Raw genomic sequence first — 17,329 nt, forward strand, 5'->3', positions numbered from 1 at the left:
ATTCCACAGTCGTGAATTGAATTAAGCAAAAAAAAAAAAAAAAGTGGCTTGAATTGAGGAAAAATCTTGAATTAAGCAAAAAAAAAAAAATCTTCATTAAGTTAAAAAAAATCTTGAATTAAGCCAAAAGAAAATCTAAAATTTAGCAAAACATCTTGAATTAACAACTTCAGATTTTTTTCCTTTGTTTTAGTGCAAAAAATAACATTAAATCATGAAAATACTTACATTTACAAACTATCCTGTAACAATAAAATGTGAATAACCTGAACAAATATGATAGAAAGTTTCCAGTGATAATTCCACTGGAAAACGTTTGTGAAATCTTAAATCAAAGGTAAGAAAATCACAACCATTGAAAACAGAGTTCACATGGTAGAGCGAGGACCACGCAGGCTGATGCTTTTCTGCAGCGTCCAGGGTGGAATTGGACCTGATAAGTAAACAGCTGAAGCCAAACAAACCAGAACACTAATGTCCAAAAAGTGCCAAGAACACTGAAGTTGAATACAGGATTGTTTCCTGAAACCTACATAAAGTCCACACCTGAAGTTTCTCTGGAGCTGCAGTAGTTTGTTGCCGCTGCAGCCCGTTCGCTCCTCCAGCGTGGCGGTCGGTTCGCTCAGGCGTCCCCACCGTTTCCCTCCTCAGTAACTACTGCCTCCGACAGCTGAAGACGGAGAGTGTCAAGTTCCTGGTTGATTCTGGCAGGATCAGACCAACGCCCTGTATCACCCTGACAGATTTTTTAACACGATGATAAACTGGAAAAGGACGTAATCAAGTCATTCTGACACTTAATCTCCCTGACGTCCTAAAGCTTGAATGTGTGCAGAAGTGGGTGGGCCTCTTTAAGCCAAAGCCTGCTGCTGTGGGGGGGCTGCACTTCAACTGGAACAGGAGATTTCAGCTGGGATTCCATCAGGGTTTACAGACTTCCATCTGACATAAGGATGGAACCATATGAAAATTTCAATGTTGTAGAAGATGACTGCGTTTCCACGATAACTGCAGAGCCTCTGAACGTCCAAATGGGTCATATCTGATGACCATGAAAACTGTGCTTTAAACTATGGAAATAATAAATGAATTACATTTTTTTTGTATGTTACATTCAGTGTTAGTTTAGAATACATGCATGTGATGTGTAGTAATAAATGAACAAACATTTAATCTGTTGTTTTGCAGCACTGACTTCCAGAAGAATAACCCTGTCCATAAACTGACAGCAGAGGAGCTCCTGGCCTTCACATCTGTAAGTCCTGTTTATGAGTGTGTTGGTGAACATTCGTACACATGCACAGGGTGTTGCATGACAAATTGAATCAGATCATAAATGTAATGGAAGCTTTCACCTTATTTACCGACCTGCAGTACATTCAGTTATAATAACAGAATAACCCATTCTCTACGGATCATAACTCTGCTTTTAGAAAAAAAACTGTTCATCCCTTTGGAGAATTTTCAGCAGCAGGTCCAGTGAATAGACCCTGTGGTTGTTCAGTTGTTTGACTTTTCTTAGTTTTTGGACAGTAATGTTCTTCTCCATTGATAGAACTGAGGTGATTAGATGCTTTGGCTGCAGAGTTGCATCAGGTTGTACAACATCTGGCTGCAGAAGAACAGAAGCTGGGTTTCCATGACCCTCAGAAATGTGCAAAATGTAAATAGCGCAATAGAAAAATGGTAATGGAAACACCGAAATGTCGCAAACACTGTTAAAGCTCGCAAAAAAGTTTTTTCTGCTCTCGTGAGGTGGTTTTGGAGACGTTTGGATCTAGAAGTACAGTGTAAAAGTGTAATGTAATCCCATTTAGTTGATTTGGAGCCATGTGGTCCTGGTGCTTTTGGTTTTCAGCGTGTAGTTCTGTACGTTGGGGTGCGGTCCATAACTAACTAACTAAACTAAACTAAATAACTAACGTAACCAGTGCTGGTATGAAACGAAAGTGAAACCTATCATTCTTTCAACATCCGACTCCTGCTTCTATTCCTCTATTAAACAGCTGATCTTACACCAAATTTTCACAACCTCTAACCTGTATCAACTGGACCTCCTCCACATGAATTTGTCACATCCCCCCCCCCCCCCCCCCTTCGGCGCCCCAGGTCTCACATATAACGTTATTTTGACCGACATCAGTCTGGTCCAAACCAAGGTTATTATCGTTAACGAAAACTAACGAAATGACCAAAACTAGAATTGTAAAAACATTTTCATTAACTGAAATAAATTAAAACTATAATTAAAAGACAAAAATGATAACTAATGGAAACTGTATTGTGTGTTTACAAAACTAACTAAAACAAATAAAAATTATGGATAAAATTCCCTTTGTTTTCGTCTTTGTCAATGTCAGATTGATATGAAATTGATTTATTTCCCTCTCTCAGTTTTCTGTGCTGTCTCCATACGACACTTTTTGCTCAGTCACTTGTGTTCACTTGTGGTTTCCAGTCGTCTTCTGGTCCCCACTCTACCTGGAAACATGGAGACTAAAGCAGCAGAGTCCTGTCTGGGATTGATTTGAATAGGAGCACAGAGAAGAAGAGAAAAGAGACCACTGAACTAAAATTAATACTAAAACTAAGCATTTAGAAAAAAAATGAAAACTAATAAAAACTATCAAACCTGCTCTAAAAACTAATTAAAATGAACTGAATTAGAGAAAAAAAGTCCAAACTAAATAAAACTAAAGGATAATGAAAAATCCCAAACTATTTTCACCTTGGTCAGCAGAGACTCGTACCAGATTCAGATTAGAACTGAAAACCCCAGAGCAGAAGAGAGAGGAGGAAACTGTTGGGACTGATGGATCCAAGTTTGCGTTGGACACCTGAAGAAGCTGCGAACCCGTTAGCCCGAGGCTCAGGTGAAAACCAGGTCGCCCTCCTCCTCTGATCCGCAGTTATTTTCCCCCACGGCCACATGACAGAGCGCGCCCGCTCCGTTCTGTCACAGCTGCTCATTTCCAGCGCCGCCACTTTGAAACCCGAGCCAAAATTGCAAACATTGTAAGACAAGACAAGTGGGTTCTTTTTTTTTTTTCACCAGTTCTTGGGCTGGTTTGGAGTGGCGGGCCGCACCTCAGACGTCACGGCGCAGTAATGGGATCGCTCACTTTGGCCGACGCTCCCAGGAGCCTTTGAAGGCGCTCGGAGGGTTCGGTCCATTCAGGCTGACGAGAGCCTTTGGCAGAAGGAATGTGACAAGGCAGGAAATTAAAAGAGGAGGAAAAAAAAGGGTAAGACAGGATAGAAGTGCCTCTGCAGAAAGATAAAAGGAACACCATCAGTTCTTTGAGTCAGCGTTAATGTAGTCAAGTCAAACTACGAAGAAAAATAAGACCAAGAATGAAAAGATAATTTAATTAAAGGTCCATGTGTGAGATCGAAGTGAAGTTAGTGTTTAGTATTGAAATTACACAATAATATACAAAAATACACAACAGCAACAAAAACTGAATAAATAAATAAAGTCAGACAACTTGCGCACTGTTAAAGCTAAATCAATCTAAACAGAAATAAAAACAAACTAAAATCCTCAATAAAGATAAAAACTGAGTTCTGTAATATCTGTAGCTGGTGCCATTTTGGTGCATTTTTTTGTTTTTGTTTTTTTCAGATAACTTTGATAAGAATAATAAATGACTTAATCGTGTCTTAGAAGATGGGAGTTACCTCAGCCTGTCAAACTGGTAAGTCAAACTATGAAGAAAAATAAGATGAAGAATGAAAAGATAATTTAATTAAAGGTTTGTGTGTGAGATCTAAGTGAACTTAGTGTTGAATGTGTTTCTTGAAGTTTATACAACTAGAGGCATTGTACCTGAGGTGCCACTGTATGATAGCGCCCTCCTGTGTTGCAACATCGGGACACGCGTCGGACACAGAACGTCCATTATAGTAGGATAATATAGAAAAATACACAACAACAGAAACTGAATAAATAAATAAATGCATAAATAAATCTCACCCCACACAAATATGACCCCCCCCCATCCCAATGTCACTTACAAAAATGAAACACAAACATGTAGACCTTCAGTCTGCAGAGTGTCATGTGCACAGATTCATTCTGGTTCTTTAGCGGATGGTTGGTTGGAGTCAGAACAGGCCTCCACACCTGATGAACGTCTGTTCAGAACCTGCATCACAAATAGAATGATCTGCAGTTTAAGAGGAAGAGGACGACTGGAATCCAATGAGACAACGAAGGAGAAGTATCCTTCCACTGCAGGAGGAGGAGACAGGAAGGAGGAGGAGAGGGAGGTCCAGGTATCCTGCTGAGTCTAATCCCAGTCTAAGTCTGTCTCAGCTGAACTCAGATCAGTCCAGTCTGTCCTAACTCTAATCATCCTATAGTATAAATGTATGTATGTTTTTGTTGGTTTTATTAGTTTACCAGCTGACAGGCTGTAAGCTGTTGTCCTCGTCTGTTACAAAACTTTCAATCATCTTCTTCTCCCAAACTACAATTCCGATTGACTTCAAACTTGGTATACAGCTTCTTTATGATGATGCCAACAAAAGTTAGTGAAATTATTTGGATCCGGATCTGATTCTGGTTTTGGTGCGACTTTGAAAAATTTCCCTATTATAACAGATAGGAAGTGGATTGATCCAATAAATCAGTATCACTGATATCAAGTGTGAATTTGAATTTTTTACAGATCTGATTGGAATATGACCAAAACATGGACTATTTCTGTAATAGAATAAATACACAGAACTGGGGGAGAATAAATGGATCTGGATACATTTCCCAAAACTTTTAATTTGGCCGGTAAACTACAGGGCCATTGGTCCGATTTTTACTATAAAACTCTGTATTTTTGCATAATTTTCAATGATACTGTTACAGTTTTAGATAAAATAAAAGAAACACAAGACAAATCTGTTTACTGTTTGTTATAGTTCAGATATTTGAGCAAAATCATAAAAATAAGTAGAATGTTTGGATTTCAACTTTGGTAAATTTAATCAGAATATGTTTCAGTAACTGATGAATCATTTCAATATATTTGGTCTTAAATGTAATCGTATAACCTCTGTTTGTGCCAATGTGAAAATAATTAGTGTTTACAATAATTACCTGTTTGTCTGCGTTGAACAAATCACAAAACAACTGGTCGAACATTTAATATTTAATGAATTTTCTTGTTTAAAATCAAGACAGTATGTACAGTATTTATTACAGTTGATGAACATAATCTTTACTGTCACTGCTATTGAATATTGAATCTTTCTGAAAACTTCTATCATTTAATTATATAGAAATCAATCACATAATGGAAACACATTCACAATCACAACATTTTTGATTAAATTTAACATTAAAACACCATCATTAGGATTGTATTAATTCACAGGCATCAGAATGTGTCAAACCAGGATTATTATTATTCTCAGCGCTAATGTCAGTATTTCAGTGCATTTGGATCCAGATTCATACACATTCAAACAGTTTACATCATCACTAAGTTTAGTGACTCCAGTAAATCTGAGAAAATCTGCACATTTGATGAGTTTGTTCTTCAGTGTCTGACAGGAGTGATGATCAGAGGAGCAGAGTTTAGACCTCCATCATTCAGACCTGGATCAAAGAATGGGAGGAGTTGATCATTGAAGCAGCAGCCAATGAAGGAGTAGATGAGAACTGAAGAACCTACGTCGTAAAAGGAGACCAGACCCTCCTCATAATCCACAAACACCCCCACCTTCTGAAGACCAGACTGCACAGACAGAGGGACAAGAGGATCAGCACAAACTAGGTACTCATTTCCATTGATCAAACCAATGGTCCAGTGTCCGTCCTGAGGCCTCAGTGCGATCTGTCCTTTCCTGTTGATGGACTCTCTGGCCACTCCTAAATACCAGTCAGTCTTTCCTTCGACCTGAACCTCGAAGTAAAACCTGCCTGAAGAGAAACTCTGCTTCGCTAAGATGCAACAACAGTCAGAGAATCTCTGTGGTTTGTCTGGAAGGTTCTTCTTTTCATCACCATCATGAACCTGTTTTCCATCATCAGACAGGATGAGGTTAGGATGTGCTGTACCTGGATCCAGAGTCACATCCACCTCATACCATTGGACTCTCATCAGCTCAGCTTCAAACACCTTTTTCTTCTTCATGTCTTTTCTGAGTTTGTCCTCCAGCTCAGACACAGCTCTCTCCACAGTCCCCTCATATGATGGTGGACGGACGCTGACCTTGGTCCAGGTCTTCATGGATGGAGCAGCTTTTATACATGTGAACCTCTGGACAAAGTGGAGGTGGTCTTCAGAGCCTGAGAGCTGCTCCACCTCAGTGCTTCTCTTCTCCAGCTCACAGATTTCCTGTTCCAGCTCTTTGATGAAGTCTTCAGCCTGTTTCTCGGTGCTCCTCTGCTTTTCTTGGATCTCCTCTAAGAACTGGTCCAGGCTTTTCTGAACAGACTCCATCAGAGCAGTGTAGACCTCCACACCTTCTGCTGTCTCTCTGTCTGCAGCGTTCTTACTGAGCCTCACTGACCATTGGATCTCTGCAATCTTCAGTCGTCTCTTCTGGATCATCTGCTGAATTTCAGCGACTGTCTTCTCCAGCTCTGCCTTTTGTTCTTCATGTTCTTCTTTCAGAGGAGTAACATCATGACCTTTGTGGTCTGAGTAGGTGCAGTGTTGACAGATACATGTGTGGTCGGTTTTACAGAACAGCTCCAGAGGTTTGTCATGTTTCCTACATATCCTGTCTTCCAGGTTCTCCACAGGGTGGATCAGCTGATGTCTTTTCAGTCCTGAACGTATCAGATGAGGTTCCAGATGAGTTTGACAGTAGGAGGTCAGACACACCAGGCAGGACTTCAGGGCCTTCAGTTTGGGTTCAGTGCAGACGTCACAGGGAACTTCTCCTGGTTCGGCAGCTTGTTGGTCTGAGCTGTAGATGTTTGGTTCATGTTGAGCTTCATGTCTGAACTGAGCCACCATCTCTGAGATGAACACGTTGATTTTCAGCTGAGGTTTTGTGTCAAAAACCTCTTGACACATGGGACACTGATATGCAACATTAACCCCCCAGTGTTCCCAGATGCAGGATTTGCAGAAGGTGTGTCCACATGATGTGCTGACTGGATCAGTGAAGACATCCAGACAGATGGAACACAGGAACTGATCTTCAGATCGGACCCAACCAGCAGCAGCCATATCTATGGACCAACAGAACAGATACAATACTGAAATATATTAAAATGACATTAACAGTGTTTTATCATGTGATGAATTATAATAATGAGACTCATAAAAGTCCTTCATGGTCTACAGATAAGTGTGACTGCTCAGTCACATGACTCTACAGCAGTGATAAAAATCCATGACGTCAGTCCAATACTTTGACTCTGAAATGTTCTGGAAGTTCATCAAAGTGTGACTGTAGAAAATGTCAGCGGAAACAAAACCAGGAAGAGACGTCAAACCAAAGTCCAGACCATCAGAAGGACATGGGCTGTAATAATATACACCGACACTCATTAAAAACTTTGAGGCAACAAATGGTGGAATTTTGGAATTTTTGGCTGTTTACTTCCATCTTGCCAGTGATTTGAACAGAATTATGAGAAATTTCTCTTACCCTTCCGTTCGTAATGTGGTCCTGAAAAATCTCCGTTTTGAGGACTATACAGCCCTCCGCCTTAGCCCTTCCCCTCCGTCTAATTGAGAATCGGGACAACACTACCCCTTCATGTGTACGCACAAAACGGAAGGGTAGGGATAAGGGGGAGGGACTAAGGGGTGAATTGGGATTCAACCAATAACTTAATCTTAACAAAACGAACAAAACAAAATGGCGACTGCCAAAAGAATGTCTAACACCAGTCAGTACCAAGTGTGGCCTCCGTTAGAGTTCATGCAGGCGGTGATCTGCTGACGTACGCTCTGGACTAGTCGCCGTATGGTGTCCTGTGGTACTCGGATCCACTCCTTCTGCAGCTCCTGGATCAATTGTTGCCTCTTCTGAGGCTGGGGGACCTGATCACTAACCTGCCTGCCAAGTTGATCCCACAGGGGCTCGATGGGGTTCATGTCTGGAGAATATTCAGGCTGTGGTCAGACATTCACCCCTAGTGCCTCCAGGATACCTGGGTCACAGATGCAGAATGCAGGTGAACGTCCTGCTAGAATATCGCCAGATGTTGGTGCTTCTGCAGGAATGGGATGGTGTGGCTGCAGGACCTGGTCCATACGACAACGAGCAGTCATTTTGTCTCCACAACCACTAGAGGTGTTCTGTGGTGACAAGAAATCCCTACCCATACCATCACACTGGCACCAGGATGACTACTCTGCTCATGAATACAGCACTGCACATAACGTTTGCCACGTCGATGACGCACATTCCCAACCATCTGGGTGATCCAAACAAGTTTTGTATTATGTTTGTGTGTGAAATAAACTAAACTAAACCTTCTCTCGTCTGAGAACGGAAGTCCAGCCCAGTGCTGATTGGTCCACCTCAGCAGTTGTCTGGTCCATCTCACCGGTGTCTGTCATCAGGCTCCTGTGATCACATTTCTCTGGAAAGGCCTTAGGGCTTGGAGGTTGGCTTCTGGCAGTTAGGTCTAACCGGTTCCTCAGGTGCTGCAACTGGATGTGGTGGCGTTGGTTGGGTGCGGTCACTCTTTCATGGTCTGTCATCAACAGTGCCCGTGTTGTTGTGCGGTTCCACCAGATTTCGGATCTTGGGTTATGTACAGCCCATAGGCCTTACCAAGTCGCTGTAGGTCAAACTTCCTGCACCAACCCCAAGGCCCTCAGACCTTCTTCACATGACAAACATGGTATTTTGACCTGCACTGGAATAACACTGGTGACTTTTTTAGGCCCTTTTATAAAGGCTTTCCAAACCACTCCTCAAATTGTACAGATTCATATTATTTATTACTCAAAATGCATTTGGTCCACTTGGTCACTGGTTCCACAGATGTGCAATGAAGCGAGACAAGAGACAACTCATCAATCTCTCAACCAGTCACACACAAAGTGATCAAACAAAACAGATCGTATCAACCCATCCTCCCCACTGACTCAGATATACCAAATGTTGTCCCTCAGAGTTTTAATGACTGTCAGTGTAGAATATGTGTGAATACTGTTGGTTTATCCAGGTGGTTCACAGTGATAGGAACCATTTAAGGAGAGTAGGTGTGAAATGAACAGAGTTGTGTTTGTGTGTTTGCAGTTGAAGTGTGATGTTGAAGCTGTAGATCAGCTGAGTTGGACTCACCGCTGTTTGTAGAGACCCTGCTGAGACTGGAAACAGATCTGATAAAGTTGGTTTAAGGTTTGTTCGGTGGTTCCACAGACATGTCTGCAGCTCTGCTCACACTGGGAACAACTTATATCTTCATTTCTGGGAAGTGATTGTTGTTCTGTGGAATGTGGTTCTGCCTCTGATCTGTTTCCTGGTTGATGTGATGGTAAATTCCAAGTGTGTGTTGTTTTATCATAGAGCTCAGACATGTAGAAGGGTTCTGGTTCTGTAAATACATGAGTGGAAGTGTGGATGTTTAGAAACAGCAGTCAGAGCATTATCTGTCCAGTCAGCTGTTGAACCTGCAGTTTAGGTTCTAAAATAAGAACAGGATCCATTTATTTGTGGACGGTTCACATCAGACAAGATCAGATAAGACTTTATTTTTCCCACCATGGGGAAATTTCACAGTTTACAGCAGCAACATACAACAAGCAACCACTGAGAGGAAGGACAGGTAGAACAACCACGAGTGAAAATGAAAATATATAAAAGGAAAAAAAATAAATTTGGTATTTATATAGATATTTATTTAAAGACTTTGAATTGAAACTTAAAAAAAAAATTTAAATATTTTGTACATATTTACACCCTGGCTGCACATGGAGATGGTGTGATATGGAAGAGTGTTACTGTGAACTGTTCTATAGTCTGATGTCTGCGGGAGGAATGACCTGTGGAATCCTCCTTCTTGCACAGGGGATGGAAAAGTCTGGTGCTGAAGAAACTGCTGAGGGCCTCTACAGTGTGGTGCAGGGGGTGGAAGGGGTTAACCATGATGGATGCCAGCTTTGCCAACATTTGTCTGTCCGCCGCCTCCTTGATGGAGTCCAGTGAGTAGCCTGGGACAGAGGGTTAGGGTTAGCGGGCAGCCTAAGACAGAGGGTTAGCATTAGTGGGCAGCTTAGGACAGAGCCGGCTCTCTTTATCAGTTTATTGAGTCTCTTCCTGTCTCTGTCCGTACTGCCCTCTCCCCAGCACATGATGGCAAAGTGGACTACAGAGACCACCAGAGTGTCCTAGAATGTCTGGAGGAGAGCCCTGTTCACGCCAAAGGACCTCAGTCTCCTCAGCAAACCACATTATCTGAGATTTCATCCCTCTGCTGTAGTTTTCAGTCTGTTCAAGCCGCACTCTGATCACTTCATATAATAATAATAATAATAATAATAATCAATAATAATCAATAATAATAATCAATAATAATAATAATAATAATAATGTCTCTAAATAAATAATATTTTTCCAAACAAAAAACCTGCTACAAGTGACATAGTATTTGGTTTTTCTTTGGTTTATTTTTATTTCAAATATCAACATTTGAAACAACAACATCAAAAAAAAAACTGATTCAAAAAGGAGTGGGATGAAGTGCAACTTATATGAAGTCTAACTTATAAAAAGATGTTTTTAATATCTTCCAGCTCCAGTTTCTGGGGTAAATTTAACCAGTTAATTGAGCCCATCATTGTGTGACTGGAGGAGGATCTAATTTCCTGTCAAACCTCCGTCCCATCCCATCTCTGCGCTGACACTTTAACGGCAGCTGCAGCTGAATAGTAAAACGCTCTAAATGGCTTGGATTTTCTAATTCAATTACCTTCACCGTTAACGCTGTTACGCTTTCCTCTGCCGTGTCTGACAGCAGGGCTCGGATCTGAAGCCTTTGAAAGCGCTGAAGGCACACTTCCATGGTTATTTTAGGAGGATCTATTAATGAAATGATATTCTAGTGATGAAATGACCAGGAGGCGGAAACGTGAGGATGAGGATGCACAGAAACATGTGGAAGGTACGAAACCGTCTGATGAAGCAGCTTCTGTAACGTTTACATCTGCAGCGTAGTGACCTAGGTCAACAGAGGAACAGGAGGACTGGAACATCCCATCATGTCCTCCTAATTCAGAGTCCATGTCCCACATAGATCCATAGACGTGGACCAGGACGTCTGTCCAAGCCAACATACATGTGTAAATGTCCATGTTTGAGTTCGCAGTGCTCTCCAAACCACACTGCAGTTCTACACAGTGAAATACTTCTTTGTGCATAAGCTGATGTTATTCGGCCAGTTTGGTGCCATTTTGAAAGTTTGATGGATGACTGAGCTGGCAGCGGTCAGTCAGTTTATCTGTTGGTCAGTCAGTTCGTCAGTTGGTCGGTCGGTCAGTTGGTCCATCAGGGGTCGGTCTGTCGGTCAGTCAGTTAGTCTGTTGGTTGGTCTGTCGATCAGTTTTGCGGTCAGTTTGTCGGTCTGTCAGCCGGTCAGTCAGTTGGTTTGTTGGTCAGTCAGTTTGTTGGTTGGTCAGCCTGTTGGTCGGTTAGTTGGTTTGTCGGTCAGTCAGTCGATCAGTTGGTCAGTTTTTCGGTCAGTTTGTCGGTCAGTCAGTCAGTTGGTCTGTCAGTTGGTCCAACAGTCGGTCGGTCAGTCAGTCAGTCAGTCAGTTTGTCGGTTGGTCATCCTGTTGGTCAGTCGGTTAGTTGGTTTATCGGTCAGTCAGTTTGTTGGTCAGTCAGTTTGTCGGTCAGTCAGTCAGTTTGTTGGTCAGTCAGTTTGTCGGTCAGTCATCCTGTTGGTCAGTCGGTTAGTTGGTTTGTCGGTCAGTCAGTTTGTTGGTCAGTCAGTTTGTCGGTCAGTCAGTCAGTTTGTTGGTCAGTCAGTTTGTTGGTCGGTCATCCTGTTGGTTGGTCGGGTAGTTGGTCTGTTGGTCAGTCCGTCTGTCGGTCGGGGGTCGGTTTGTTGGTCAGTCTGTCAGCCCGTCGGTTGGTCATTTGGTCATTCAGTTGTTTGGTCGGTCAGTTTTTCAGTCAGTCAGTTGGTCTGTCAGTTGGTCCAACAGTCGGTCAGTCAGTCAGTCAGTCAGTCAGTTTGTCGGTTGGTCATCCTGTTGGTCAGTCGGTTAGTTGGTTTGTCGGTCAGTCAGTTTGTTGGTCAGTCAGTTTGTCGGTCAGTCATCCTGTTGGTCAGTCGGTTAGTTGGTTTGTCGGTCAGTCAGTTTGTTGGTCAGTCAGTTTGTTGGTCAGTCAGTTTGTTGGTCAGTCAGTTTGTCGGTCAGTCATCCTGTTGGTCAGTTGGTCAGTGGGTTTCATGTGACCGTGTGGGCCTGAGCGCTGCAGTGTGTGCCGGCTCTGTGAGCAGGCATCTTCCCAGCCTACATGTAGATCCATGAATCTGCAGGCTGGTTAGATGGTTGTCACATGTCCGGCTGTTTTCGTCGCCGTCATCACAGAACCTTCTGGAGGATGTGGACGTGTCGGTGATGAGCAGAACGTGCGTGTCTGTGGAGACGTCTGTGCATCTGAAAAGGCTTTTGAACGTTCAGATCAGAGGCGTTAACAGAAGCTGCAGACACAGGCAGATGGGCTGAGTGTTGGAGGAGCTGTGACTGTAAAAGGTTCATTGGAGTTTCAGTGTGTGTTTGTTCTGCTGACCGTCATTCCTCTGTCACTGATCATGTTCTCACCTCAGGACGCGCTGACTTTAGTGAATGTTTGAAAAACTGGAATGTGGAGCTGGAATGAAACTGATTATCGTCAGAGAAATAATCGCGGTTTCACGATTACTACGATTATTTTATGCAAATTCGTTTGACACCAGTACTTATTAGGACTGTCACTTTATTTGAACTTCGAACGTTGGTCCAAGCACGAGGTGAACTGTTCTAATGTGACTGTAGTCCCCTGTGTGACTGTGGGCTGTAGTCTGGACAGCTGCATCAGACTATTGAACAGCTGGGGATCAGACACAGTGTGTTTACTGCATCAGTTCACAGGTTCACCGCCTGAAGAACCTGCAGAAGAACAACGGCCTTACTCTACCAAAGCTATGACAGTCTGAGCTGCAGAACAACCACCTGATCTGCCTTGGCGGAGGTCTGCGCTCTCCAAGTGCTTTTCTAGATCCACCCGTTTTCACCCTAAAACCCACAATAAAACAAAACCACTGAAGAAAAGGAACACAAGCACAAACTGACAGCAGCTTTAAGGAACCTGAAACAGACGCACATTCACAGCAGAACCTTTACCTGGAACCAGGGTTCAGGGGTTAAAGGGTTCATATGTGAACCTTTACCTCACAGGTGTCAAACATGTGGCCCGGGGGCCAAATCCGGCCCGCCAAAGGGTCCAATCTGGCCCACGGGATGAATTTGTGAAATACAAAAATTACACTGAAGATATTAACAGTCAAGGATGTTAAAATCATTTTAGGTCAATTCAATCTAAAAATGATCAGACCAGTAAAATACTATCATAATAACCTATAAATAATCAAAACTGTACATTTTTCTCTTTGTTTTAGTGTAAAAAAAGTAAAATTACACATGTTTACATTTACAGACTGGCCTTTTATATAAAAAAAATGTGAATAACCTGAAATTTCCGAAGAGAAGTATGTAGAATTTTAATAATATTCTGTCTGTTATTTAATGTTTTGTGTATTTGTAGATCCACTGTGAACTGTAAGTTGTGATTCACATGTATAAATGATAAACTAAGGCGTAAAATTGTTAACATTGCACTTATTTTACTTAAGAATGTGCAGGTTGTGCATGTTAAGTTTGAGTACGATTCCTAGATGAAAACATTTTTTTTTTTTGTCATTTATAAAGAGCACTTACAAATGGCAATGCCACAATCTGTTACATTCTTCCTCATACATATATATATGTATAAATATTTATATACATATATTTCTACCAGAACATTTACATATGAACAGTCACAGATCATCTGAGTATTTCTCGATGTAGCTCTTTCAGATGTTTTTAGACCTTTAGGTAAACATTGGTTAGAACAATTTTCAATAAGAACATTGGAAGCTTTCACACTGGAAGGTTTTTCAAAGACAAAATTCCTGTGTAGCAGTATAATGAAATAAAAAAGGTTCAGGTTAAAGGTCATAGGCAAAAGAGAGAAAAAATTAAAAAAAAGTCTAGATCAATAAGACACTGTTTCCTGACCCTTTTCCAAAAATTCAAGAGAAGTCTGGTCTTATAGGTTTGACATACTCAGTCCATTTACTCCAGATTTTGTAAAATTTCTCTTTCTGGACTCTAAGGGAATATGACAGCCGTTCCATCATGTAAATTTCATAAATAATATCGATCCATTCATCTATAGCGGGTAGATGGGGTTTGAGCCAATTTCTCATAATAACTTTTTTACTTCCAGCCAGGAGAATTTGGACCAGCTTTTTATCGTTATTTCTCCATCCGTCAAACTGAATATCTCCCATATAAACTGTATCAAAAGTAAAAGGGATATTCACTCCTATTATATTGTTAATAAGATGAAAACATTTTCATTATGGAATTTTACTTTTTTCACTCAAAAGTTCTAATTATCCTATTATTTATATTATTTTCCTGGTCCGGCCCACTTTAGATCATATTAGGCTGAATGTGGAACTGAACTAAAATGAGTTTGGCAGCCCTGCTTTACCTGAACCAGAGCTCAGGGGTTAAAGGGTTAATCAGCCTCCAGCCTCAGTCTGTCTGTGCTGATCTTCTGCTGTCCATCAGCTCTGTGGTGCAGCTGTAGATGAGGCCATTCCAGGGACAGACAGACACCAGGACAGACAACAGACAAACCAGGGTTCTCAAACTCCTGTTCTTTCAGGTTCCACATTCAGTCTGATTTTATCTGCAGTGGACCCAACCAGTAAAATAAGAACAGAAGAACCTGTAAATAAATGACAACTGACAATTTGTGTGTTTTAGTGCAAAAAACCCCATTAAATTATGAAAATACTTTTATTAACAATCCAAACAAAAAAAAATGTCAATAATCTGAAAAAACAGAAATTTCTTAACAAAACTAAGTGCAGTTTTCTCAGTCTTCTTCCTCCACTTCTCATTAGTCCATGTGCATTCTGGATCAGATCTCCAAAGACACTAAACACTGAGAACAGGAAGAAAAGAGTTCAAACTGGACTGAATTTAATACAGACATTTCAGGTTGGACACATTTGTTCAGGTTAGTCACATTTTATTGGTACAGGATAGTTTGTGAATGTAAATATTTTCATAATTTAATGTTATTTTTTGCACTAAAACAAAGACAAAAATTTCAAGTTGGCATTATTTATAGACATAATGTAATGCTTTTTTTTCCTCCCATCAAACCCAGTAGTAAATCTGCAGTCCTTCTTCTGTGTGGGTTTTTCTGCTGTTATTATTGGACTGTAGATCAGATTGGTCTGGATGTGGAACCCACACTAAAATGAGTTCCACAGCCTGGACTGTGGAATTTATACACATTGTAAATTCACCCCAGGGGTCGGACTGGAACCTTTGGGGGGCCACATTTGGGCCCCGGGACGCATGTTTGAGACCCCTGTTTTTTAGACCCACTGGGCTTCAGCTCGTTTTCTTCCTCTGTTCACTGTATTGATGGCGATGAAAATGCGCAGTGAAAGTGATCTACGGCGTCGACTGAGACGAACAAACTCTAATGTTGTTTGTTGATGTTCAGTCAGTCATTCTGGAGCCATTAGTGCAACACTTAATTGTCCCAATTATGCAGTTATACTTTGAACAACATTAATCACAGAGCAATTAGCATCCAATGATAAGATATTTGTCATGACACTGTGAACGCAAACGAGCAATAAGTGACTGAGAAGAGACATTAGAGGAAGTTTTTGTTCCACTGACAGTAGAAAAAAAAACTATTAGGACGGATGATTGTCCCTGTACTGACAGTGTGAACTGAAAAGGATGTTTAATCATGACTTTATCTAATAATAATAAGTATCAGTCATATTATGGTGTATAGTATAGATCTGCTTAGACCAAGGTTCTAATAGTTTTGGATTTTTCATTATAGTTTAGTTTTATTTAGTTTTGACTTTTTTTTCTCTAATTCAGTTCGTTTTTATTCGTTTTTAAAGCAGGTTTGATAGTTTTTATTAGTTTTTTTTTTTTTTCTAAATGCTTAGTTTTAGTATTAATTTTAGTTTAGTCGTCTCTTTTCTCTTCTTCTCTGTCGTCGTATTCAAATCAATCCCAGACAGGACTCTGCTGCTTTCTCCCAACTTTAGTCTCCATGTTTCCAGGTAGAGTGGGGACCAGAAGACGACTGGAAACCACAAGTGAACACAAGTGACGGAGCATCAAGTAAAAATCACCAAAAACCATCGAAAAATCACCCTAAAAATCACCCAAAAATGAACAAAAACACCACCTAAAAATCACCCCGAAATTACCCAAAAAACACCTATAAATCACCAAAAACCACAAAAAAACACCCAAAAAACACCCAACAATTAGTGATGAGAAGTGACGGACTATGAAGTGTCGTATGGTGCCAGCAGATAAAATTGCTTGAGTGAAATAAATTGATTTCCTATCAATCCAACATTGACAAAGACGAAAACAAAGGGAATTTTATCCCTAATTTTTATCCATTTTAGTTAGTTTTGTAAACACATAATACAGTTTTAGTCATAATTTTTTTCTTTTAATTATAGTTTTTATTTATTTCAGTTAACGAAAATGTTTTTTCAATTCTAGTTTTCGTCTTTTCGTTAGTTTTCATTAACGATAATAACCTCGGCTTAGACTAGGAAGGTTATTACTGTTATTAATTATATTAGGAGAAGGGGTGGAGTTTATCAGTTATACTTCGTCTCATTCCTTTTCGAATATGTTTTATATGTCTTATGTTTAAGTGTTTTGTTTATTTTCTTCCGTTTCGACATTCATGTTGGAAATAAATACATCAGTCAGTCATGAGTTCAGACTACTAAATGGTTTTTTTATGAAGGTCACACATGAGGAGATTCTAGACATAAATTAGTTTTCTGTGTTGTGGCCAACATATGCAAATATTTCCCATCAGTTCCGCTGGTTTACAAGTCAAATGCCTCCAGAATAAAAGTCGTTAAACTTAAATTGGAGTCACTGATCCAGACCAAGGTTATTATCATTAACGAAATCTAACGAAATGACGAAAACTAGAATTGTAAAAACATTTCCATTAACTGAAATAAATAAAAACTATAATTAAAAGAAAAAACGATAACTAACTGAAACTGTATTGTGTG

General features: G+C 40.6%; 2 protein-coding genes across 2 annotated transcripts in view; one reads left to right on the plus strand and one right to left on the minus strand.

Moving 5' to 3' along the window:
• The window catches only part of ttc27 (tetratricopeptide repeat domain 27), a 109,282-nt gene that overhangs the window by 51,751 nt on the left and 40,202 nt on the right, over positions 1 to 17,329 (plus strand). The window contains 1 exon segment of the mRNA XM_030156619.1: positions 1,189 to 1,255. Within this exon segment, the coding sequence (XP_030012479.1) occupies positions 1,189 to 1,255 (67 nt within the window).
• LOC115434583 (E3 ubiquitin-protein ligase TRIM39-like) lies at positions 5,516 to 9,387 on the minus strand. Its single transcript, XM_030156618.1, has 2 exons — positions 9,259 to 9,387; positions 5,516 to 7,183 (listed from the first exon to the last, which is right to left on the minus strand). The coding sequence occupies exon 2, from the start codon at positions 7,179 to 7,181 to the stop codon at positions 5,538 to 5,540; it is 1,644 nt and encodes a 547-aa protein (XP_030012478.1). The 5' UTR covers positions 7,182 to 7,183; positions 9,259 to 9,387; the 3' UTR covers positions 5,516 to 5,537.

Source organism: Sphaeramia orbicularis, chromosome 15, assembly GCF_902148855.1.
Source record: "Sphaeramia orbicularis chromosome 15, fSphaOr1.1, whole genome shotgun sequence".
In the NCBI taxonomy this organism is placed as follows: domain Eukaryota; kingdom Metazoa; phylum Chordata; class Actinopteri; order Kurtiformes; family Apogonidae; genus Sphaeramia; species Sphaeramia orbicularis.

Coding starts and splice junctions, on each gene's coding strand:
- LOC115434583 (XM_030156618.1), bottom strand. CDS start 7,181: ATGGCTGCTGCTGGTTGGGTCCGATCTGAAGATCAGTTCCTGTGTTCC.